The sequence below is a fragment of the Lactuca serriola genome, chromosome 8, assembly GCF_051521515.1.
Source record: "Lactuca serriola cultivar US96UC23 chromosome 8, Lser_US96UC23_V15, whole genome shotgun sequence".
NCBI classification, from domain to species: domain Eukaryota; kingdom Viridiplantae; phylum Streptophyta; class Magnoliopsida; order Asterales; family Asteraceae; genus Lactuca; species Lactuca serriola.
The window spans coordinates 272,365,307-272,391,988 of record NC_136415.1 but is presented as its reverse complement, the minus strand read 5'-3'; the positions used below and the strand labels follow the sequence as shown (position 1 = coordinate 272,391,988).

Below are 26,682 nucleotides of genomic sequence, written 5' to 3'. Positions count from 1 at the left end.
TTAATTTGAAAATGACATCTTCTATACAAGAATGGAACTACATGTGACCATTTCAAAAAAGTAGGGGCATTATCAACATTACCTCTACACATAACAAATGTTCGAGGAAAAAATCAAATTACATCTTTTCTCGGAGCTCTTTAATATTAAAAATATTTCTTAAAATAAACAGTACCAAGCTTCATGTAGCCTAATAAAGAAATGGATTGCAAATCATCAACTATAAGCATACTAAAGGAAATATTCAAACCATTGCACCTTGAAACACAAATATTATGCAATAAAGTTTCACCAATCCTTCAAAGCGTTATAACTTAATGGTTAAATTTCAAAATGATACATGAATGTAGGTGATAAAAGTAACAATGCAAGGGGCAAGTCAGCTATTCTTTATGTACTTTTATGTAAACTGAATGTAGATCACAAGTGTGCCAAATGGAAGAATGTTCGAATCAAATATATCAAGCATCCTTAACAAAAACAAACAAATAACATGTAACAGATAACAAAATATGCCAGTTTTCTAATATCTTTTAACTTTAAGAAATGGCTTACCTTTAGGCCTTTTTAAGTAAACCTGTTATGGCTTCAAAGACATGAGAACCTTCTGGATTTGGTTAACCCCATGTGTGTAGTTGTGTCAAAATTTTGAAAGTGTTTGGCACTCTGGGAGATGACTAGACATACCGTTTCAATTGTCTGGTTATATCACCATATTTTGTTGTCCAAAGGAATACTATATCATGCTCCTGTATGTAATCCATACATCGACACTTGATAGTGTCACATACCAGAGTTCTACTCTCCATTTCTATAACACACACCCTTAATATGATGCTATCCAATATCCAAACCTAATCGAACTAAGCATCATTTATAAGTCTTATTTCATTATTAGAAAATACTATAATACTTGTAATTAACTTACAAACTGTTTTCATGTTTATACCATATTATCACAATACAACGTACAACTACACTTTTACCCAACTTAACTGAAAGTAATCATCCCCTTATACGTCTTAATTTAAAACAAGACCATAATATAATGTAAATAGTCAACTTTCAATATGGATTCCTTTTTAATGTGTTATTATTGTAACACAAGAAATGACTAAATATTCCTTTAACTTAATTTGAAGTAAATAACCTTGACAAACCAGTTTGTAACTATACCAGTTCACTATTCATTATTAATAAAGTCTTCACGATACTATTGCGATATAGAGTATAAATATACTATTATCGAACGTAATTTGATCTAAACATCATTTATATGTCTCAGTTTAAATATTAAGACAAGATTACAATCCTTGTTATCAGCTTCCAATATTAACTAGACAATATTATCCTAATTTAGTGTATATATATTTAACACAAAGTATCATGTAGCTAACATATATATATATATATATATATATATATATATATATATATATATATATATATATATATATATATTGTAACATCCCAAAAACACAGTCTGAAAAATATGTTTAATTTAATAATAAAAACCATAGTCAATAAACCTCATATAAAAATCATAAGCAATGTATCTCAAAATATTATAAAAACTGTCAAGTATATCAGAGTATAAACATCCCAGGCTGAACAAATGGTGTGTGCACTGTAATCTTCCCGAGCTCCTCTGAGTACATGAAACCAAAACTAAAAACTGTAAGCACAAAGCTTAGTGAGCTCCCCCAAACTACCAGATACCATACAATAACATATAAAGCACATACTGGACCTTGCCCACTGCATCGGACCGAAGTCCAGAAACTGCATCAGACCGAAGTCCGGAAACTAACCAGGGCCTTGCCCTCTGCGTCAGACCGAAGTCCGAAAACTTCATCGGACCGAAGTCCAGAAACTGACTAGGGCCTTGCCCTCTGCATCGGACCGAAGTCCGGAACTAACTGGGACCCCGTCCCATGCATCAGACCAAAGTCCAGAAATTGACTGAACATAACATAGCATAAACATATCAACTAGCATAAGCACATATACTACATACTGCATCGGACCGAAGTCCGGAACACATAGCACAAAAACATGCTTGAATCACAAAGACATCAAGCACACTGAACTACTACATCGGACCAAAGTGCAGATCTACTACTAACTAGATGGGTCGGCATTGTGGCCGTAGACCCATTCCTACAAGAAGGAAAAGTCACCTCACACTGCTGAAGTCCCGTAGACACAATCCCACACTGCTGAAATCCCGCAGACTCAACCCCAGCTGCTGGACGACAGATTCCCGAACTGTCAACACCAAAATAACACTCAATTAATAATTGGGTTCCAACTCATAACCATAAGTCCATACTTGGGTAAAAGACTACTTTACCCCTATCTTAGCTAGACTCCAGCCTAAGGCCCAAAAGTTTAATAATGGACTAAGGCCCAACTATGGCCCAATTTTTTAAATTGGGCCCAAACCTTTATAAGGTCTTACCATAAGGCCCAACCATTTAGTCCAATCCAACATTCTATATTCTAATAGCCTACTATTCTCACACCCCAAAACCGAGAACGACGGAAACGTTCTGGAGAGGAGGACGTCATGTAATGTATCACAACAATGCGAAGTAGTAAACAAGCAACAACATCATCCATTGCATTAATAGTATAATTCTAAGTACATGTGAGTTCTTTCATAGTATAAATCTACATAATGAATATTCAAAATAAAAGACAAGTCTTGACTGCTCCGTCTTCACAAAACCTGGTCGTCGTACCTGTCTATTTGTGTCCCGAGAATACAAGTTATTTTGAAAACGAGTATCAGCAATAAAGCTGGTGAGTTCATAAGTATTTATGTGACTTTGATTTGTAGAAATGTAAAGAAAGATCTGTAACTGTTTGAAAGAAATTTTGTATCAATGAACATGTTTGTAAGTAGTTGTAAATGTTTGAAAACCCTAGAAAATCCCATATTTTCTAGTAGTATAAAAAATAGCCTTCTACCAAGACCCGACTGTTTTGAATTGCTTTTAGAAATCCAATATTTGTCCATAAGATTTGTTGTAAACTGAATTGAAACAAGGCCTAGTATGTGTAAGTATGTCGTCATACTTATGCGTGTATTTTATATTTAAATAAAACTTCTTTGTATAAAACCTTAGAATTTCCGTGATTTGTAGGCTGTGTAAACGTTCCATGCGAGATGTTATAATCATACTAGAGACTAGATGGACTGGAATACGATGTTCTTCAGGCGTCGGAATGTTATCCCAGACCTAGCGGTCTAGCTGTTGCAAGACGCTTAGGTGCGGGTTTGTCAGACCCAGTATAGATCTATACACAACTATCACGTTCTCCCTCCAGGATATTCTGATTATAACTACAGGACTTTTCTGTGGTACTTAGGAGTACCCCCGAAGGAGAATGTCTCGCGAGTAAAAATACAAGATCACGTAGTGTGCAACGAAACATTTGTTTTTTTTTCGTATATGAAACTATTTCCTTGATATAGTAATTGTAGTATGTAAAATTTCATGACTATTTAGTAAACTATCTCTGTAATCGTATCTCTTCGTATAGTATGTAATGTGTTCGTATTTCATATAGTATGTAATGTATTAGTATAAACACATGAATGAACTGAGTCTTGTTTGATTCCTTGTACTTGGAATAGTAAGTAGCATCTCCTAACTATACCTATTATAGTTACTAGTATTGTATGTGTATAACCGAAATATGCCTTTGCTACTCAAAGGTACTAAACCAACTGATGGAACTTTTATGTCTATATATGTATACATGATGTATATAACTAATATTTAGACGACATTCGGACGAATAACCGATGCCCTAAGGCCACATCCCAATGAGGAAAAGGAAATAAAGCGAGCTAGCCGTCCTAAGTCCTTTAAACATTACTTATATAACTATACATATATATAGGCATGCATTTGACAATATAAAATTATAAAAGAAGTTTTGTAAAACCTTTGAAAAGTTGAATAACTAAGAAATAATGACTTGATGTCAGTTTGTAAAACGATTTGAAAGCCGTTTGTTTGATAAGAACAGTTTTAAGTATAAGAAAACCTTTATTTGAAACACGATTCTAACAGCGTTTGAAAGGAAACATAAAGTATGTAAGACAGTTTGATAAATAGTTTTAACATGTAAAAACGTTTGAGAAAGTCCTTTGAAGTAATATGTTTGATGAAACAGCTAAACGTGTAGTAAATCCATTTGTATACTAGTCATAAATCGCATAAGGTTGATTTAATAATAATAAAGGATAGATATTTTCACATGATAATAACCGGGTGTTTACTTGTATCCCCCCCCCCCCCCTTTAAAAGTATTTAAAAAGCATTTAAAATGTATTTAAAGTGTGTTCGTAGGGGTATGAACTCACCAAAGAAAGTGCATGATTTGAAGAAAATGAGGTTTTCTCAGGCGGCACCTTGACCGGAAAGTGGCGAGTTTTTCGGGAAACTCGGGGCTTCGGACCTTCGTCGAGGCTTAGATATGAAACCGGGAAGTTGAAATATTGTCGGCACGAAAAATGAGGTGAAAATGTGAGAGAAATGTGGAAAATGAGCAAGGATGGTCGGCACCCTCGCATTCTATTTATAGGGGTGTGAGAGGCTTTGTACGCTGGGCGTACTTCGGACTTACGCGGGGTGTACCTCGTACGTTGGGCGTACTCCGAGGTTATGTTGGGCATTCGTTTGCATCATTGCTGACCGCATCCTCGGATGAAGCGTTTGGTCGACGTGGATGATCCGGGGCCTAGCATTCGTGTACATTGGGCGTACTCCTTCGGATAAGGCTTTGAAATGCGTGCCAAAACTTCTAAAATACGTAACTTTCGCATACGAGCTCCGTTTTCGACATTATTTATATACACGCGAAGGTGAGAAAATACTCTACAACTTTCATTTAGACTTCGTCGGCTGATTTTGAATTTATTTTGAATTTATTTTGAATTATATTTTATTTAATAGGCTGGGACACAATAATTCCATTTAAAATCCATAACTTCTTCATTCGATGTCCGTTTCTGTCAGACTTTTTACTGTTGTGCTACCATTGACTAGGTATTCGATTCTCGTTTAGGTTGTGTCGGCCACAAATCACTCGATCACTGTTTCGAGTTTTTAGCTGTCTACTGCCACTTCGGAACTTAGAAAAAAATCATAACTTCCTCATACGAAGTCAGATTTGGGCGTTCTTTTTATGCATGCTCACGGTCTAACGTAATCTATGACTTTCGTTTAGACATCTAAGGCTAATAATTATTGTATTGAAATTTCGCGTTTTACGTTTACAAGTTTTGCCGGTATTTACACGAATTTTCGGTTGGTCATAACTTCTTCGTTATAACTCGGAGTCGGGTGATTTGGATATCTTTAAAAACCTTGAAACGATATCTATCATTTAGACAACATAGTTGAGAGTTTTTGAACATTTTATTTTCCAAGATATTTTATTAATTTAAAACGGGTTACCAGGTTCGACTGGGATTCATTATATTGGCTAGAAATTTCAGGTTGTCACATCATCCCCGCGTTAGAGATAATTTCGTCTCGAAATTACAATTCACGCAGAATTGATAACTACGTTACAGATAGAAGTTTCACTTGATCCTCGCGCTCCCAAGTGAATTCAGGTCTTCGCATGGCATTCCAGCGAACCTTTCACTATCGGGGAACGACTTTTATTTATTTTGTTTGCCTTCACTGGGGTGATAACTCTTCCTAGTCAGATATATGTTGCATGTTCTCGTGTCTGTGAATATAGTACTCCTTGGAGGTGTTGGCTCTGCTCCTCCTTACTTTGGGAGTAGATAAGGATGTCATTGATGAAAAGATCCGTCTTTCCTCTTCATGAACTAGACCGATGCTTCCCATGGTGACAAGCTTGGCCTAATGAATCCCTTCTTGAAAAGTTCGTTAAGCTGATTGGAAAGGCTATGTATCTCAGCTGGAGCTAGACGATAAGGTGATTTAGCTACTGGGGTAGTTCTTGGAACTAAGTCGATTCTGAAACTCGCCTTGGCACTGTGGTGGAAAAGTTGCGTACTTCTGGAATGTCCTGAGTGTCTTTCACTTCTTGTCTTACATCGACGATGTGTGCAAGGAATGTACGCCATTCCTTTCGCAAACACTTCTGAGCATGTATACACGAAATGATGAGAAGGTTCGTACTTGATTCTTCGCTGCAAATAACTAGAGTTTCCTTGTTTAGGGAGGTTAGGACGAGCTGCTCTATCAAAGCTCATGATGTCGGCTTGATGTAGACTTAACCAACTCATACTGTTTATGGCGTCAGAACCTTGGGGAAGATTAGATGCCGTGAAGATCTAAAAGAATGTATGATTACTCATGAATTAAGGAAGGAAAGATAGGTACTTCTAAGTTTATTCTCACGGAAGCACAATCACTCGTAGTCTTGGGGCAGTCTCTGTCCTGAAGTTCATAATAGAACTCATACCTGGTTCATCAATCACAGTCACGGGTATACGAGTCGTATATAATTAAGATTGAAAAGGTAGTCGAATAAATGATTCTTCTCTAAGTTCACATCCAAACAAGGAAAAGAAGTTAAAGCAGAGTCATCAATTCTTAACCTATAGAACCTTGATTATATACCACCCTCGTGTATACACTCTTCAGTGATAGATCAATCGTATGGGTCTTTGAATTGAACTTGACGTACTGTACGAGTGGTACGCTGGGGAGGTTTGCTGAGGTTTCTTTGGAGAGGATAAGAAACATGAGGTACTCTACGCATGAGTACTTCGGAGTCCTGAAATGAGGGATTCGCTAGAAAGACGATCACTGAGAAAAGATGTATGCACGAACTGATATTGTGAGAATTTGAATTAACTCAAGTTGAATGATAATGTCGGACTACTCGGAATAAATAAAGGCATTAGATTAGATCATAAAGGTGTTACAGACAAAACACAAAAGTGCAACTTTTAACAGAGTTTCAGTACTGTAGATTAACTACAAGACTACTGTTGCGAACAAGATATTCTACAAATGACAAGGATATGCAGCACGAGGACCCCTTTTACTAACGGGATCTCGCAAAAGATAAGACTCGAGTTGCACTAGTCTTAAACAGTTTAGGAGTCTGTTACAACGAAACGTCTTAACTACTTTAACGTGGATCCGGAGTAGCCTCTCCTGCGGCGGTGATCCTTAGTATCTTCCCGTCTGTGCCGGAGTTCTTTGTTATTGGAAAATCCTTCTTGAGATGCCCTCTCTCACCGCATTGGTGACATATCTGGCTAGTACTAGCATCAGTGGTGGAAGTTATGTGTCGAGTCAGAGTTATGTGAACACGGGTGTGTTCTTTGTTCATCCACTTTGAACATTTCCTTTTATAGTGCCCGGTTTCACCACCACAATAGCAAGCCTGGTTGACTCTGATGTCAGGGGCTTGTGTGATGGGTCGTGCTGGTGCTCCACAACTACGAGCATGGTGCCCTATTTTGTGGCAGTTGCAGCATTGCATTTCATGGCAAGTCCCATTATGATGAAAGTTACACTTGTCACACTTCGGAAGTTTTCCCTCATATGGTCTGATCGGTGCTGGGATGGCAGGGGTTGTCGCTTGCTGCTGTTGCATGGCAAGTCTTTGTGATCGCTTGCACTCCTTTTGGGCTTGACGCTTTCGTTTCTTATTCTCGGTTTTACGGCTTTGCAAGTCTGTGACTGTTATCATTTGGTGGCTTCTCGGATCGATACAACAATCGGAATTTTCAACTCCTTTTCCAGTCGTGTTTGTGTTGCTAGATTTGAGGTTTGCAACAATTGTCACGATAGCTGTTACCGTGGCTTGGAATGTAGCGGCGTCGATATGAAGGACAGGGGTTTCGCTGTTTGGCTGGTTATTTATGGGTGACGACATGATTCTGCTGACCAAAAGAAAATGAGTTCGTGAGTGATTATCGTTCAATCTAGATGTATTTCCACCATTCATGTAAAGAGTAGAAGTATGTTCTCGAGGGTTTGACCTACATCCTTATGATGCAGTCCTAGTACAGAGCAAAAGTAGGTTCATAGAATGGTCTCAAGGCGTTTGACGTTCAAACCAGGGTACCGTCGGTTGGTAAATAACATGATCCAACTTTTGAAAGAGAATTGGGAATGATCCCTGAGCTAAATTACCCTAGTCCAATAACTTTACTAGAGTGGGTTGCAGATAGATCCCAACGAAAGTATGATGAAAGTATTTGAACAAAGAGAGACACAAAAGTTAGCCAATTTTTGATATTCATGATGTAATAAATTTGGGAAAATTGATCTTGAAGAAGGTCTTACCTCATATTCGGAGTAGAAAGGTTTTGGCCGCATAAAGGCCTAACTAACAGTACTTTACAATACAAAATAGTTTCCTAGACAAATGCCACATAGGACATATACAAGAAAAATGATTCCTTTAAACAAGGAAGGAAAATAGAGCATTTCCTACTGGCGGCGGTCACCCCTCTGGTGAACTCTCGGTTCAGCCAATTGACATTCCATTATCAAACAGGTGTCTTTCGTACACTTTATGGCATACTCGAAGCTCTATGGCTTCGGCTCGAGTTTCAGCTGGTGTTTGTAGTAGGGCCTCATGGTCCCTCTCAAATCTCTCATGAGTGTGTTCAAGGCGATTGGTACGGATGGTATGCATTCCTGCATTAGCATCAACCTCTACGATACGATGGAGAGTTGTCCTGCCCTGAATCTCGTTTCGGCAACCCTACAGACTAGGATTGGCAGAACTCTGTCTCCTGAGCTTCCTTCACTTAAGTTATAGAAACTTCTGTCTCCGTTAAATGGCATAAGTTGGTCTTGCTCTACGCTTCACGTCTCCAAACACTCAACCCAAGGAGGTTTCGGGCCATGAAGAGCCGAACGAGGGTTAGGATTTGAATTGGGAGCTACCGGGGGTAGGTTCTCAACCTCGGGTTCGGAGTTATCATCATCCGAAAGGCCTTCAGCATGGTGATCATTCAAAAGGTATTGGATGATCATTCTCTGGCTCTTCTCCGAACCACCCAACATTGCCTTCGCTCGGAAGGTACGGGTTGCCGTGGGGATGGGGTCCAACCATGTTATCTATGTGATAATTGGGGTATAAGAATCTGACACATAAGTAGTTTATAGTAACACATAAAATACTCCTATAGTATTTTAGGTTTATGTTCTATTGTTCTCATTGTGGTATTGTGGGTAAGTTTTTAGACTTGTTTTAACCTCACAACCACACTTAGGCACATGCTAGCCAACCCTCGGATAATATAGTTGATCAGGCAATATCCTCCCAGTTTTGACTATATGTCTCTAAGTCTACTTGTGCTGCCCAACAATCGTAATACTTTTGTTCTGTCCTAGTGACAATGATTTTAGTATGAATGCAGGCATGTATACTTAGTTAAATATTTTATTATTTAAAAGTATAGGTTCTTTGTCAGAGTATTTTTAATCCCATTGTATTTATAGTTAGTATATCTTTTATGGGTTGATATACTCAATTCACTATAAACAATGCTCTGATACCACTCTGTCACACCCCAAAACGGAGAACGGTGGAAACGTTCTGGGGTGGAGGACGTAATGTAATGTATCACAACAATGCGAAGTAGTAAACAAGCAACAACAACATCCATTGCATTAATAGTATAATTTTAAGTACATGTGAGTTCTTTCATAGTATAAATCTACATAATGAATATTCAAAATAAAAGACGAGTCTTGACTGCTCCGTCTTCACAAAACCTGGTCGTCGTACCTGTCTATTTGTGTCCCGAGAATACAAGTTATTTTGAAAACGAGTATCAGCAATAAAGCTGGTGAGTTCATAAGTATTTATGTCACTTTGATTTGTAGAACTGTAAAGACAGATCTGTAACTATTTGAAGGAAAGTTTGGATCAATGAACATGTTTGTAAGTAGTTGTAATCGTTTGAAAACCCTAGAAAATCCCATATTTTCTAGTAGTATAAAAAGTAGCCTTCTACCAAGACCCAACTGTTTTGAAAATTTGCTCTTAGAAATCCAATATTTGTCCATAAGATTTGTTGTAAACTGAATTGAAACAAGGCCTAGTATGTGTAAGTATGTCGTCATACTTATGCGTGTATTTTATATTTAAATAAAACTTCTTTGTATAAAACCTTAGAATTTCCGTGATTTGTAGGCTGTGTAAACGTTCCATGCGAGATGTTATAATCATACTAGAGACTAGATGGCCTGGAATACGACGTTCTTCAGGCGTCGGAATATTATGAAACTTGTCACCCCTGACCTGCCAGTCTAGCTGTTGCAAGCAGCTTAGGTGCGGGTTTTTCAGACCCAGTATAGATCTATACACAACTATCACGTTCTCCCTCCATGAGATTTTGATTATAACTACAGGAATTTTCTGTGGTACTTAGGAGTACCCCGAAGGAGAATGTATCGCGAGTAAAAATACAAGATCACGTAGTGTGCAACGAAACATTTGTTTTTTTTTTTGTATATGAAACCATTTGCTTGATATAGTACTTGTAGTATGTAAAATTTCATGAATATTTAGTAAACTATCTCTGTAATCGTATCTCTTCGTATAGTATTAATGTGTTCGTATTTCATATAGTATGTAATGTATTAGTATAGACTCATGAACGAACTGACTCTTGTATGATTCCTTGTACATGGAATAGTAAGTAGCATCTCCTAACTATACCTATTATGGTTATTAGTATTGTATGTGTATAACCGAAATATGCCTTTGCTACTCAAAGGTACTGAACCAACTGATGGAACTTTAATGTCTATATATGTATACATGATATATATGTATACATGATGTATATAACTAATATTTAGACGACATTCGGACGAATAACCAATGCCCTAAGGCCACATCCCAACGAGGAAAAGGAAATAAAGTGAGCTAGCCGTCCTAAGTCCTTTAAACATTACTTATATAGCTATACATATATATAGGCATGCATTTGGCAATATAAAAGTACAAAAGAAGTTTTGTAAAACCTTTGAAAAGTTGAATAACTAAGAAATAATGACTTTATGTCAGTTTGTAAAACGATTTTAAAGCCGTTTGTTTGATAAGAACAGTTTTAAGTATAAGAAAACCTTTATTTGAAACACGATTCTAACAACGTTTGAAAGGAAACATAAAGTATGTAAAGACAGTTTGATAAATAGTTTTAACATGTAAAAATGTTTGAGAAAGTCCTTTGAAGTAATATGTTTGGTAAAACAGCTAAACCTGTAGTAAATCCATTTGTATACTAGTCATCAATCGTATAAGGTTGATTTAATAATAATATCGAATACATAGCAAAGGATAGATATTTTCACATGATAATAACCGGGTGTTTACATGTATCCCCCCCTTAAAAGTATTCAAAAAGCATTTAAAATGTATTTAAATTGTGTTTGTAGGGGTATGAACTCACCGGAGAAAGTGCGTGATTTGAAGAAATTGAGGTTTTCTCGGGCGGCACCTTGACCGGAAAGTGGCGAGTTTTTCTGGAAACTCGGGGCTTCGGACCTTCGTCGGGGCTTAGATATGAAACCGGGAAGTCGGAATATTGTCGGCACGAAAAACGAGGTGAAAATGTGAGAGAAATGTGGAAAATGAGCAAGGATGGCTGGCACCCTCGCATTCTATTTATAGGGGTGTGAGAGGCTTCGTACGATGGGCGTACTTCGGACTTACGCTGGGCGTACTCCGAGGTTACGCTGGGCGTTAACTTGCATCATTGCTGATTGCATCCTCGGACGAAGCGTTTGGTCGACGTGGATGATCCGGGGCCTAGCATCCGAGTACGCTGGGCATACTCCTTCGGATAAGGCATTGAAATGCGTGCCAAAAACTTCTAAAATGCGTAACTTTCGCATACGAGCTCCGTTTTCGACGTTCTTTATATCCACGTGAAGGAGAGAAAATACTCTACAACTTTCCTTTAGACATCGTCGGCTGATTTTGAATTTATTTTGAATTATATTTTATTTAATAGGCTGGGACACGATAATTCCGTTTAAAATCCATAACTTCTTCATCCGATGTCCGTTTCTGTTAGACTTTTTACCGTTGTGCTACCATTGACGAGGTCTTCGATTCTCGTTTAGGTTGTGTCGGCCACAAATCACTCGATCATTGTTTCGAGTTTTTAGCTGTCTACTGCCACTTTGGAGCTTAGAAAAAAAATCATAATTTCCTTATACGAAGTCAGATTTGGGCGTTCTTTTTATGCATGCTCACGGTTTAATGTAATCTATGACCTTCTTTTCTCAAAATCCTTTTGTAAACCTGGTTTTTCTCTTGAAAACTTTATACCACTTCCTTTTCCTTAGTTTGAGTTCAGACACACCCAGAAGAGTGCCTGAATCCCTCAAACCAAGGCTCTGATATGAACTTGTAACATCCCAAAAACACAGTCTGAAAATTTTGTTTAATTTAATAAAAAAAACCATAGTCGATAAACCTCATATAAAAATCAAAAGCAATGCATCTCAAAATATTATAACAATTGTCAAGTATATCAGAGTATAAACATCCCAGGCTGAACAAATAGTGTGTGCACTAAAATCTTCCCGAGCTCCTCTGAGTACATGAAACCACAACTGAAAACTGTAACCATAAAGCTTAGTGAGCTCCCCCAAACTACCACATACCATACAATAACATATAAAGCACATATTGTGCCTTGCCGACTGCATCGGACCGAAGTCCGGAAACTGCATCGGACCAAAGTCCAGAAACTAAACAGGGCCTTGCCCTCTGCATCGGACCGAAGTCTGGAAACTACGTCGGACCGAAGTCCGAAAACTGACCAGGGCCTTGCCCTCTGCATCGGACCGAAGTCCGAAAACTGCATCGGACCGATGTCCGGAACTAATTGGTACCCCGTCCCCTGTATCGGACCAAAGTCTGGAAACTGATTGAACATAGCATAGCATAAACATCAACGAGCATAAGCACATATACTACATACTGCATTGGACCGAAGTCCAGAACACATAGCACAAAAACATGCTTGAATCATAAAGACATCAAGCACACTGAACTACTACATCGGACCAAAGTCCGGATCCACTACTAACTAGGTGGGTCGGCATTGTGGCCGTAGACTCGTTCCTACTGGAAGGAAAAGTCACCTCACACTGCTGAAGTCCCGTAGACACAATCCCACACTGCTGAAATCCCGCAGACTCAACCCCAGCTGCTGGATGACAGATTCCCGAACTGTCAACACCAAAATAACACCCAATTAATAATTGAGTTCCAACTCATAACCATAAGTCCATACTTGGGTAAAAGACTACTTTACCCTTATCTTAGCTTGACTCCAGCCCAAGGCCCAAACCAAAGGCCCAAAAGTCTAATAATGGACCAAGGCCCAACTATGGCCCAATTTTCCAAATTGGGCCCAAATCTTTATAAGGTCTTACCATAAGGCCCAACCATTTAGTCCAATCCAATATTCTATATTCTAATAGCCCACTATCACATAATCACAAAGGCCCAAATTATAGCCCATCTATGGCCTAATTTTCCAAATTGTGCCTAACTCCTCATATAGGTCTTACCCTAAAGCCCAACTAATTTCTCTAGTCCATTTGATTATTCTTGGATGGCCCATTAGTAATCCAATCATCAAGGCCCAAAAGGAAGGCCCAACAATAAACCCAAGTCAAATTAGGGTTTCACATAAATTTATGATTATGTTTAAGTGATTCTCACTTAACCCGTTAAGTCCATCACTCATCTAAATAAATCATATGGTGTGATTGGGCTTAACACACAATTCCATTCTAGTGGCCCAAAAGTGGGTCCCGATAGGTCCAAGCCCATAAATCCAATATTAGGGTTTTCTAAACCCTAATTAGGGTTTCCAATCCCCATCTTAGCCCAATAGGCCCAATATTTAGGTCCTTAAGCCCATTAGGGTTTTCGAAGGTCAATTAGAGTCCATTAAACCCGTTAGACACATGCTAGGGCTTTAATGTCAATTAGGGCTTCATTAGGCCCAATAGGGTTTCACTAAGCCCATTAAGGCTTCTTTGGGGCCATTAGGGTTTTAGTCCCTTGTCTAAACATCCAAAACAAATTTGAACATCAATGAGACCCACTGCCACCTGACACGGTGGCCGGTGGCGGCAGGAGGCGGCAGCCACCACCCTAAGGTGGTGGTTTTCAATTCCTTTTATTATTCCAAGTTGTAATTTACATTTTACAATGCTAAATATCAAAATAACACACACTAAACAAATAAACACACACACAACCACCTTGTGGTGGCCGGCGGCGGCAGCTGGTGGCTGCCACCACCTCATGGTGGTGGTAGTGGCTTTTCTCACGAATTCCAGCCATAGAACCCCTTACCTATTAAAATACACGTACACACACACTAAATATCACACCCAAACACGCTAGATTCTTGCAAACGGATTCAGCCACCACCTGGTGGCGACAGGAGATGGCAGTGGCAACAACCACAGGCGGCAACGGCGGCGATTGACGTCGGTTCATGAGGCACCAGTGGAAAAGTGTGGCGGAGGGCAACCAGGGTGCTTGAAATAGTTGCTTAATGGCGGCGGCGGCATCGAGCAATGCCTCTTCTATCCAAACATCCATCCATCGTCACCCGCTGCCATGGCGGCTGGAGAAGTGGAGAGATAAGTGTGTGCCATTACCGGAGACAATAGAGGCACAGTGGCCCCGATATCGGCCTTGAATCACTTGTCTGTCGGCTGCAAATATCACCGATCGTGCTCAGCACGCTTCGCGGCTCACTACGGCTTCACGGTGGCGATAACATGGAGCTGGTGACGCCGGGGATGGTGAAGGTCAGTGAAACCGGTGGTGCGGCGCTGACAATAGAGAAGGGATTGGTGGCTGCTATTGATCAACTACGTTTAGGGTTAAGGTTCAAACGATTGAAAGGCTATATACCTAACTCATATGAAACATCTTCCCATATTGACACAACTGTCCCCCCCTCCTCCCATTCCTTACAAAATGAGTCCTAATTTTACCCTTTTAGCCCTCAACATTATAATTCTTTACAATTCAGGTCCAATATTTACTAAACAACCCCTTAGACCCCAAAATCCCTTCAAATGAAGTCCCATAAGTTACCATTTAGTCCCTGCCTTCATAATATTTACGAATCCGATCTGAAACTTACACTTTTAACCCCAATCTCTTAAAGTGTGACCATTAGCTCCTCAAGCTCAACCTTTGAAATATAATTATTTATTTTAGGGCTACTATTCATTCATTAATTTATTTATTTATCTAATAAATAAATAGGGTGTTATATATATATATATATATATATATATATATATATATATATATATATATATGTTAATCTTTTAAGTAATAATACTTATATTATGATTACCACGTAATAATACCATTTTTAACACATATATAACCATAGCTAGTTCACATAATGCATGTTATCAAATATACATTTTACACATATTCTATATTATATGCATTTAATTTCACATATAAACTTCCAAGGAATTTTTAATACTTTTAATAAATATTTGTATGAAAATCATGTTCATGAAAGTACATATGCACTCACCTGATATAGGTGGAAGATTCATAGGAAAGTCACCTCTTTGACTGGTATTAATGATATTGTTGGAAACTAAAAGTGAACATCTAGCAATCACTATCCTTTTTATGTTCCAGAGTCAACCAAGTTCCGAAGTTAGTCCTTATTCTGAAGTCAAATTAGAGTCCGAAGTCTGTATAGTGTCCGTAGTGAAGATTTGTGAATGTCCGAAAATACTCTTTTGTCTGTATTAATTGTATTTGTCATTTTGTTTGATGTAAAATGTCATAGGACTTAATCCTTTTTTTTTCAAAACTTAGATAATCAGAGTGTCAAGAGTAACTCTATTATCCAGTTCTATGTATGTGTTATGGTCCGAACGATGTAATCAGTCTTCCTATTTATGTAAGAATTTAATGACAAAATACTTGGCAGATTGTTCAAACAAAAATAGCAATATTCTAGTTTTGCTTCACCTTCCATTCTCTTTCAAGTCATTCTCTCAAACATTCTTCTTGTTCTTCATTTATTGTCTTTACCTTGATCATTATCTTCACTCTTCATTAATATCTTGAACATTTTGTTGAATGCATTAACTCATACTTGATTGGTCTTGCCAGACTTGACTGGAACATTCCTTAGTAAGCAGACATTGATCTTAAGCATTAACTCAAGGTTTGAGTTTTCAAACCTTGTCCCTACACATTAGATCACTTGTACAAGTTGGTTTGAACTTACCTTGGTATTTCAACCAATTCTGTGTTCAGGATAAAAGTTCTTGTATATACCACTTTTACTTGAAGATATCTTAAATTCAATGGCTGCTTCTAATCCTCAACAAATGTATTCAATGCAAATAGCAAATAACGTGGGTTGCCTTACTCGTGCGACACTGCTAGTTGTTGAAGAATATGATCATTGGAAAGTCAGAATGGAAAGGTTTTTACTGGCTAAAGAGAAAGGTGAAGCTATCTGCAGATCCGTTAAAGAACATCTTTATGTTCCAGTTAGAACAACAATTATAGATGTTGCTACTCAATTCATGGGTCAAGATGAACAACGACCAACTCCCACTACTAGAAAAACAACATTTTATGACACGCAATGTGTATTGTAAAACGCTCAGACGACGCACAAATGCGTGTCTAGGAAGGCCCTGTCATAGCGAGAGACGACACGCTTTCGCGTGTCGTCTATTTACGATGCGCATTTATGACACGCATTTACGACGCGCAGTTATGACACGCAATGGGTATCAAGGAAGCCCCTGTCATAAAGGAAGACGAAGCGCATTTGCATGTCGTAACCTTACGACGCGCGTTTTTATGACACGCAATGCGTATCAAGGAAGCCCCTGTCATAAAGGAAGACGGCACACATTTTTGTGTGTCATAATTTTAAATGTTTTTTAAATTATATATTTTTGATAGATTTACTAATTTTCAAATCAAATAACATATTAAAACTCTAATAATACAAAATAAAATACTATAAACAATAAATCTAATTCATTGCACTAATATGTCAAATACAAATAATCATTCCAATAGTAAGTAAATGTAACACATCGCTAATATTGCAAAATATTTACTATAGAAAACAAAACATGTACAACATCAAAAGAAACCCATGACTAAATTCTCCTTTGACAATTTCCTTTCTAAAAGAATAATCTGAATAGATAAATTGAGGTGTAGTCTATAACAGGATAAAGTTGGTTGCCCGTGAGTACCATTCTGGATCTTCTTCCTACTCGAAAGATAAAGATAAATATAAAACAAATTAATCAAGTTTCTAGATAGATATTTGCAAACAAACTCGTGGAATAGATAAATTATAATATCGCTATATCAAAAAAGGTATTGATATACATACTTGAACATGTATTAACCATTTTAACAAATAGAAGCAATTTGGCAAATGTCAACAAACAGTTTGATAAACACCAGATTTAGCAAATAGCATAGATCATATTACATATAACTAAATAATTACTTCATTTTGGATTTGAATTTTGAAAATTAAAATATCGATTATTTCCGTAAAAATCACTAAAATCTCAAGTAAATGGACTAGTTCATTTCAACCTATAATTACCTTACTAAAGAGAACAGTTTGAACCCTTGATGTCAATATCTGATCCTTGTTGAATGAAGTCCTTTCCAGGGATAAACTTACTATTTATCACGTACAGTTTTTGCATGGTAACTGTCATGAAGCAGACAGAGTATTAGAAAGATAACAACTGTAAAAAGGAAAAAGGACCTGCAAGTGTAGAAGGATGCTTTGATTTCATTGGTATCACCCATCCTTTTGTGATTTACCTTTCAAAACTTTAAAACAAAATAGAAGAATACTCATTAGATTCAAAAATAAACATTAGTTAGTTTGACTCAAAATCGATACCTAAGTTTTTATTATTATTATTTGGAATAGAATAAAATGTGGTTATGGATTATACATTGAGTAGCTACACACCTGAGTATGATGCTGTAGTTATCAATCGGTTTACAAAATTTTACTTTTCTTTTTTGACATACTAAGAAACATCCACCAATTTTAGCAATGAAAATTATCATATAAAAAACAAATAGCAAGTGAACCTGGTATCCACATGGCACATGCTAGATGAGCCCACCTTCCATCTGTTGTAGGCTTCATAGCATCTCCTAAAAAATAATGAGTTGACATATCATATATTATTAGTGTTATTATTATTATCATTATTAAAAACTAATAAACAAGTATCTATAACTAGACAAAGGCAACAAGGTGGAGAGCATTCAGGTGACCCTGGATGACATAAGTTGCATAACCAAAGGACTCCATCAACAGGTTCCAGTTCCCCATAACACCTTGCATGAACCTTTCTTGGAAATAGATATATATCATTTATATTTCTAAATAAACAATAATATTTTTGGAGCCGCTTCCTGTCACCTTAATAAAATTACTAAAGTACCCCTCAATTCAATACTTGTATTTATTATAAACGGATAAACTAACCCTTCTACAAGCAAGTTGAACTTTTCCTGCTCCGTTTTCTTGTTTATCACAGCTCGTTCGTTTATACCAATTCCTTAGAAATGAAATTATTAATTTACAAAATTATAAACAATTAATTTGTTTTTTTTTAATATGACTAACCTTGACAACGACTGATGGAAGCCTGTTTTTGTACCACTGAAGATCAAAATAATACTTGCTCCTATCATATGCAGGATTAATTTGAAATTTATAATCATCCAAGATCCTGATGTGCTGTATCCATAACAAATATATTTATTTATCAGTGATTATATAAAATAGTTTTCAAGTACCAAATTATATCAACAATTCTTACATTTTCATTGAGTTTGATTTTAGGAGTCTTTAGAATTGAATCTTGCACAGTGTAAGCATTTATATTGAGGTGTAATGCTCCAATTGTTTTCTTGACAAGAGAAGCAACAATAGATGCAGATCTTAATCCCAATACAAGCTTTATACTCTTTGCAACCTGCATACAAGGATAAAGTATAAACAAAAAAGACGAAAATTCCCCTGGAAAAGAATAATTATCTAACCTGCCCTAAAAGAGTTCTTTCCATTTTCCCTTTCACCACTTTTGCAAATGACACGTTGTCATTAGTCCTAAGCTTTGCAGTAATGACAGGTGTGCTGATTTTCTTGGCTGCATTTAAGATTTCCTTTATACGAGGAACCCCGAGAGTGACATTTGTCGTAAACTTAAGGACACTACAATTATTAGAAAAAAATATTTTAATTAAGTATTTACAAAAAGGATACTCATGCTAGCAACTCCAGCAAAATGGAAAGTTTTTAATGTCATTTGTGTCCCTGGTTCTCCAATACTTTGAGCACCAATTGCACCAATATTTGTCCCAGCATCAATTTTTTTATGATGATAACGTGAGATGCAAGTTTCCATAAACACCTAAAAAAAACAAAAAAAAATGAATCTTTGTTTTTTGACTTTCAATAGATATATTCAACACTTCTAAAGAAGAAAATAAGTCGCAAAATCAATTAGCGTAAGAAGGGTAATATAGGCCAAGAACTCAACACTTCAATTCCATTACTTTGTATATTTCTATTTGGTACAATTCCGTTCATAAATCAATAAAAAGATTTAGAACGTAAAAAATAGCAAACATGTATTACCTGTAAGGATGAAAACAATTTCAGAAAAAACCAATAGATATTATCATAAGTGCGTAAAGCAAAGGTATTACAACTTGTCCTTGTGGTTTCATTTTATGTGCAACCTTGGTACCTGAGTCATTAAATCATTAAATTTAACTACTCAGTTGTTAGTTTTTTAAACATGAGCATTTTCCCCTTGGACCAAACTAATAAAAAAATCACTATAGGGTCCAAAATGGTGTGTTTTTATTTGTAAATATAGTTAAATATATAGATATGCATATATATATATATATATATATATATATATATATATATATATATATATATATATATATATAGTAAATTAAAAATTTGGACCGAATGGTGTGTTTTTTATTAGATTGGCCCAAGGGCAAAATGGTCATATTTAAAAAAACTAACAGCTGAGTAGTTAGATTTAATGATTCAATGAGTCAAGGACCAAGGATGCACAAAAAATGAAACCACAAGGACAAGCCATGCAACAAAAATCAAAATTGGATTCCACCAAACTACAAGGTCCATTTATGTAATTTACTAAGGTAGAAAAGTTTTTGCAGTATTTATTGATTTCAAATTTTGTTTCCAGGCACATATAAAGTAAATAAGTGAATTTATTTATTATATATCTATTTTGCAGGAAAATAAGGTGAGATTCTTAGAAGATAAACCTCATGTTAAGGGCATTATAAACAATGTGTTGTACCAAACAGTGGTATTTGTTGGAGTAGAAAGTAGCATATCTTAATCGGCTTTAATCAGTCAGGCGTGGTCCCCGGATGGATTATATCTTACATCAGGGTCAACAGACCCCGTGATTCACATATTTGACATAAGGTTTAATGCTAATCAACCTTCACAATCTATTAAAGCTCACCAAAAACGCGTCTTCAAAGCTGCATGACATCACTCTTTTCTTCTCCTCATTTCCATATCCTTAGATCTCAATATTGGATTGCACCATATGTTCATTTTTGGAAGATTCATATTACAAGAATGATCAGAAACAAATGTGAGTGTCATTTTGTTGGGATTAATCAGGTTTATTTTAGACTTGTTTAGTTTTTTGATTTAAATTGAATAAGCTTTGCTTCAAGGGACTTAATGGATTCTGCATGGCAGGAACTTGAAGATCAAATGCATATTTTTATTAGGTTTATTTAGTAGTTTATTTAATTGGTGGTATGTGCTGTGTCATATTGCACCACGTGATATTAGGTAGAAGTAGTCAATTATTTAGTAGAAGTAGTCAAATAGGACCTATTCTTGTGGCTAGTCTTTTGGTTCACAGGTTGTGACTGAAGAGGCTATTTATAGCCATTAGTTTAATAAATAAATGCAGCTTTTTTGTGTATCTCACTTCGTATACTCTCTGTAATTGTTTATTGAAGCTTTTCCAATTTTGCTTGCAACGTTAGTCTCACATACATAATACGGAGTAGTGTGTTGTGTGTGTGTTTCTAAAGGACCTGATTCAACACATTTTTTGTGATATTTTTATCCACTTTTTTTATGTTTTTCTATTTGATTAGTTTATGTGTTTTGCATAATGTTGTTTGAAAGCTTAAAGAACTACATCTCCAAATCTCTCATTAAAACCATAGACCATTTGGGGTCTATCATGTATAAACTCAATAACTTTCTAGATCAGAATGTCAATGAAGCTTCCAGACTAAACCTTCGAGTCTTATGCATTGAACTAGAGATATTTTTATAAAAATATATATTTTTGATAGTTATAAACTTGTATTTTTTATATATTGTCTTACAGATTATTACTTGTAGAGGTTACAAACATGTCAAGCATATGCTAACAAAGTTGGATTATATCAATACTTAGAGACTCCACAGACACCTAAGTGTCCTAAGAAGTACACTCTCCCAGGTGGATTTTTATTTTTTATTCTTTTTAAAATTTCTCATGAATCTTATTGGGATTTTGTTTTAAATTATTGCTACAGAGGGTTGTGTTTTTGAAGGAAAGGTTGAGTCATTTGGTGTAAGGTAACATATATATATATATATATATATATATATATATATATATATATATAATAAGTAAATCATATGCAGGCAATGTCGTTATAAGAAGTTACCTTTGTAACAGCAGAAAGGGGCATTCTCGACAATTCCCACCGGTTAACTTTTCATTTAGGAAGGCTGCATTGAACAAAAGAATAGGTTAGCAGAAAAAGACTTCTTTCCACTTTCCATTTTGACAATATTTTTTTTTAAAAACAATTTTTTTTATTTACTAATAAATTTACCAGAAAAACTAGAAAAACGATCAGGATCAATTTCACCAAATCGATTCCGGATTAAGAGATCAGAGTCTGCATCATGTGCTCATCGATCCATGAGTCCAAACATATCGAGAAGATCTTGTTCATCGTCAAGGGTATCAAGAAATTGGATATCCAAACAACATTTGGTAGACTCAATTGAATTTATGGAACATCGATTTCATCAATTGAGGAAGCATTACAAGATGCGATGCAGAACAGTGCGATTGGAAAAGAAAAAAAAAGTCAAAAAAAGTCAAAATTAGACTAAAAAACAAGGCGTATGTTTCTGAAATTGGATATCCAAACAACATCTGGTAGCCTCAATTAAATGTATGGAACATCAATTTCATCAACTAAGGAAGAATTGCAAGATGCGATGCAGACCAGGTGTGATTGGAAAAGAAAAAAAAGTCAAAATAAGTCAAAATTAGACTAAAAATTTAAGGCTTGAAGAACGCACAGCCTCTCCAAATGTATGAATGATTAAGACAATAAAATTTTATAACTGAAATAGAAATTGTGAAAGATTATGAGCAAACCTGCAAGACAACGTATGAATCACCCATGTACAATCTACCATAATCTGATTTTGGCAAAAGAGGAGTTACCGACTTCAAATGAGATGGCGTGGGTGGATAAGCCCTTTAGGGTTTATGTTTTCCTGTGTGTACCAAATATTTTGCAAGAAAGGCAAGGTGAGTGACCGGAATCCTCAACCTCTATGCACACAGCAGGTTCATCCGACTCCAGCATATTAGCGACCGAAAACGACGGGGAGGAGGAGGAGGAGGAAGGGACAAGGGAAAGCAATCAGAGTAGGGACAAGGGAGAGAAAAATGAGACATGATAGAAATAGGTGAAGATAATGATTGATTTTTATTACTATTTAAGTGAGATATGTGAGGCCATGGGAGATCTCTATGAAATCGCAGGTTGGGTATTAGATTAGAGAGAGAGAGAGAGGAAGGCGAAGACCCTAGGTTTCTTTCTTGCTAATTGGAAGCAGAGGGGGTTTTAATTTTTCACAAAGAATAGGCGGCCATTTTTGGGGATTTCATTTCCCGCTTAAAATGCGTGTTTCATTGAAAAAGATATAAAGCGACACACTTTAAGGACACACATTTTATGATAGGCATCCTCTGTACATATTTTTTTTTCTTTTCTGACAGTAATTTCAGGGCGCGCACAAATGCGTGTCCTCTACACTTCAGGTTTTTGAAGAGATGACATTACTTTTAGAACGTACACTTTTGCGTATCATAAATCACTGCGTGTCATTGTTTGCGCGTCATTAAAGGGCTGTTTTCTAGTAGTGTCCTCTCACTGTTGACGATATTGACAAGCTGCATGCTAATCAAGTGTCATTTTCTGAAATGGTGTTTGGCGTTCCACCATCTCTCTTTGAACACATTCAGCTGTGTAAATATGCGAAAGAGATTTGGGATACTCTTCAAGATTTGATCGATGGTTCAAAAAATTTAAAAGAAAAGCGTCTAATATCTATTGTAAACGAGTTTGACACCTTCACAACAACTCTTGGTGAATCAGTTGTCTCACCCTCTAACCGATACCAAATCGTAGTCAACAACATGACTGGTCATGGGATTGTCCGAACTCCCTTGGAGTACAATCTTAAGTTCATAGACAGCCTTGGTAAAGGATGGGGAAATGTGAAATCTTGTCTTAAAAGCAATGGATCTCTAAAGAAGCTGAAGCTTTACCAACTATTTGATGAACTTCAAGGTCATGAATCAAATGTTGCCCAGACCTTAAGGGAACCCTCCGGAGGTCCTCTTGCTCTCGTTAGTTCCTTTGAACCATCTATTCCAAACCCATCCATCTCGGAACCTCTCAAATCCGTTGTTCCACCTGTTCAACCATCCTTACCTATCTTATCCATTTAGAACTATCCTATTGATGGTAATCTTGATTCTGAAGCAATAGAATTTGAACTCCGTTTCCAACAGGAGTTTGCACTGCTCTCTAAGAAATACAAACATCCTTTTAACCCTTATTACAAACCATACCAAAATCGCTTTCACGCTCCTCATCAAAACAATCCCCAACCATACTCTGCTCTGGAACCTCAATCCACTCCGGAAATTCCACCAAAATACAAACCAAACATCACTAAACCTAATTCGATCTCGGAACCTCAACAAGCTCCAAAATTTGAGAAACTAAAATTGCGTGTCATAAGTGTGGTCATGCAAATCATTTTGCAAAAGATTGTCTCGCTGATATTCCACAAAAACCAAAAATCAAGGATTCTGCTTACTATGCCCAAAGAGCCCAGGAGATTGCTGAAAGTGAAAAGGCATTTGTTACAACCGTGTCTAGATATGGAAGGATATTGGTCGTCTGAAGATGATGATGATATGGTTACTGGAAGAAACATGTGTCTGATGGTGAGACAAACAATTAAGTGTGGTGAAGGCTATTGGTCTCCAGGTTCAGAAGATGAAGATGATGTTGTTGAACCAAACTACTACTACATGGCCATGAACGATCCACCAAGTCGAAGCATCGTTCAACAGGTAAAATCTATGATTACTAATAATAATTTTGATATGTTTCTTTGTGAATCTTATCTGAACCAAATCCAAACAGATATGAACACCATCTATAAAGCCTATGAGTCAGCCATAGAAGCCAGTGAGAATAAGGACAGTGAATTGATTCGTCTTAGGTTATGTTTCGAGGATAAGAAATTAAAAATAAAGTCTTTAGAATGAGAGCTTGTAATGTCACAAGATGAATGTATCATTCTTAAAGACAAATGTGAAATCACTTATTCTGAAAGAAATGTTTTAATTTTTGAAAACAACCGTCTCATGCAAAAATAGATGCTTTGCATAATTCTATTGACTTTCTTGAAGCAAATCAATGGATGACTCATAACTTTCGACATCCTTGGTCAAAAGCTCCTGGCCTTAGAAGCGAGTTTCCTAAACCAATCACTAGTCCTTTGAAGGAGTTACAAAACCTGAATTTTATGGGAGTTTTTCCGAACAGTCAACATTTGGATACTCCTGTTTCTCCCCTGTCACCCCTTCCTGAGACCTCTAACAAATTTGCATCCTTAATTCCTGAATTCAAACCAATTGTTGCCAAGTTTCCTGATTCCACGCCACTTCCGCCTCTAAAAAACTTGGACCTAAATCTGACCACGGACTTGTTGGATTAGTGTCTAAGTCCATAACTATAACTGATATGTACTTGACCCGAGAGTAGCATGGTCCATTTCGGTTGCATATCATCAGGATAATTTGATGGGATGGACTTTTGAGAAGAGGTTATTTATGATTTATTAATATATTATAAGTTCTAATATATTAATATGAAATCGTATTATTTAATTAGTATTGATCAAGAATTAATTTGGAATTAATTTTGTGATCAAAAGAGACTAATTAAATATATGGGGTTGATTATGTAAATCATTCATTCTTATAATGTGGGCTTATGATCCATAGTTCTTTATGTTGGGCTAAATCCATGTGGTGACCCATGGATGATCTATAGAGGTTTAAACCTATGGAGCATGAAGAATATGGAAAGTCATGCACATTAGGGTTTACATGGTGTAACCCTAATGTTGCCACACTGTATAAGAAACCCGTATCTCATGAAATCGCTCCATGCATGTGTTCTTGGAGAGCCATAGCCAATTTTGAGTGTAAGACTTCTTCTCTTAAGTTATCCTTTGTCCTAGATGTGTTGTGAATCCATTTAAGGCATTCATACTATTGGTGCTAAGCTCTTAAAGGTTCAAGGCTTCCAACTACACTAAAAGGTATGTCATCTAACTTGTATTTCATGTTGTTTATGTTTCATTATATGCTAGTTAGTATGATGCTTGGGAATATCAAATGTATGCATGTATAATAGAGAAAACATAAATCCAAAGCATCTAGGGTTGCATGTACACCATAGGAGTGTTAGAATGCTCAAAACCCTTCAGTGGTATCAGAGCCTACGGTTTTTTTCAATTATACTTGATGCTACTTGTTTTTTAAGCTTGAAAAATCGATTTTCTGCTGTTCTGGACAGTGGAGTCACCGAGTCCAAGCTCAATTTTGACCAACTTGCCTAGTTTGTTCTTACACTCGACGAGTTGGTGCTCCAGAATGCAAATTTTCGATGTTTTTGGCTAGAATTGGAGTAGGATCATTACCCTAAGCTGTTTTTGGACTTATAAACCTGTTTTTGATGTGGTAATGATCATGATTATCCAATTCATAAGATAATTGTCAATGTTTCATGTTTTGTATTAGTATATATGATTAGGCTAATTACATGAAATTTGTTTGATATGAATTATCTTGTTCATATGAGTTTAATCTAGATAATGGACATTATTTGACATGCTTGTTAGTTTATTTGATGATCTTTATGGCCTTTAATGTACTCCATAAATTGTCCTCAAGTTATGGAAAATGAAAAGTTTTTCCTTTAAAGAATTAATTAAACTCATAGGTTATGGTTTTGAAGAGTTTTTTTTCCATAAATGTTTTTATGAACTCCATAACTTGTCCTCAAGTTATGGATTTCCAAGAGTCTATTTAATAAAGATTATATTAAACTCATATGTTATGGATTCCAAAAGTTTTTTGAAAAGTTCAAAACTTGCCCTCAAGTTTTGGAATTTGTAAATGTAGAGTCTTCTTTTGACACATT

The 26,682-nt window shown here is 36.4% G+C and overlaps 1 protein-coding gene across 1 annotated transcript; it reads right to left on the bottom strand.

The window, feature by feature from the left end:
• Positions 1 to 17,166: 17,166 nt before the first annotated feature.
• Positions 17,167 to 19,835, bottom strand: LOC145068094 (DNA-directed RNA polymerase III subunit 1-like). The gene is made up of 7 exons (XM_079015083.1): positions 19,827 to 19,835; positions 19,706 to 19,714; positions 19,329 to 19,487; positions 19,117 to 19,278; positions 18,894 to 19,049; positions 18,698 to 18,811; positions 17,167 to 17,223 (listed from the first exon to the last, which is right to left on the bottom strand). The coding sequence occupies exons 1-7, from the start codon at positions 19,833 to 19,835 to the stop codon at positions 17,167 to 17,169; spliced, it is 666 nt and encodes a 221-aa protein (XP_078871209.1).
• Between the last annotated feature and the right edge of the window lie 6,847 nt (positions 19,836 to 26,682).

Excerpts from the sequence above, each read along its gene's own strand:
- LOC145068094 (XM_079015083.1), bottom strand. Across the intron at positions 19,050-19,116 it reads AAAGAACTCTTTTAGGGCAG|GTTGCAAAGAGTATAAAGCT; the intron begins GTTAGATAATTA and ends CCTTGTATGCAG. Across the intron at positions 18,812-18,893 it reads AAATCAAACTCAATGAAAAT|CACATCAGGATCTTGGATGA; the intron begins GTAAGAATTGTT and ends TTATGGATACAG.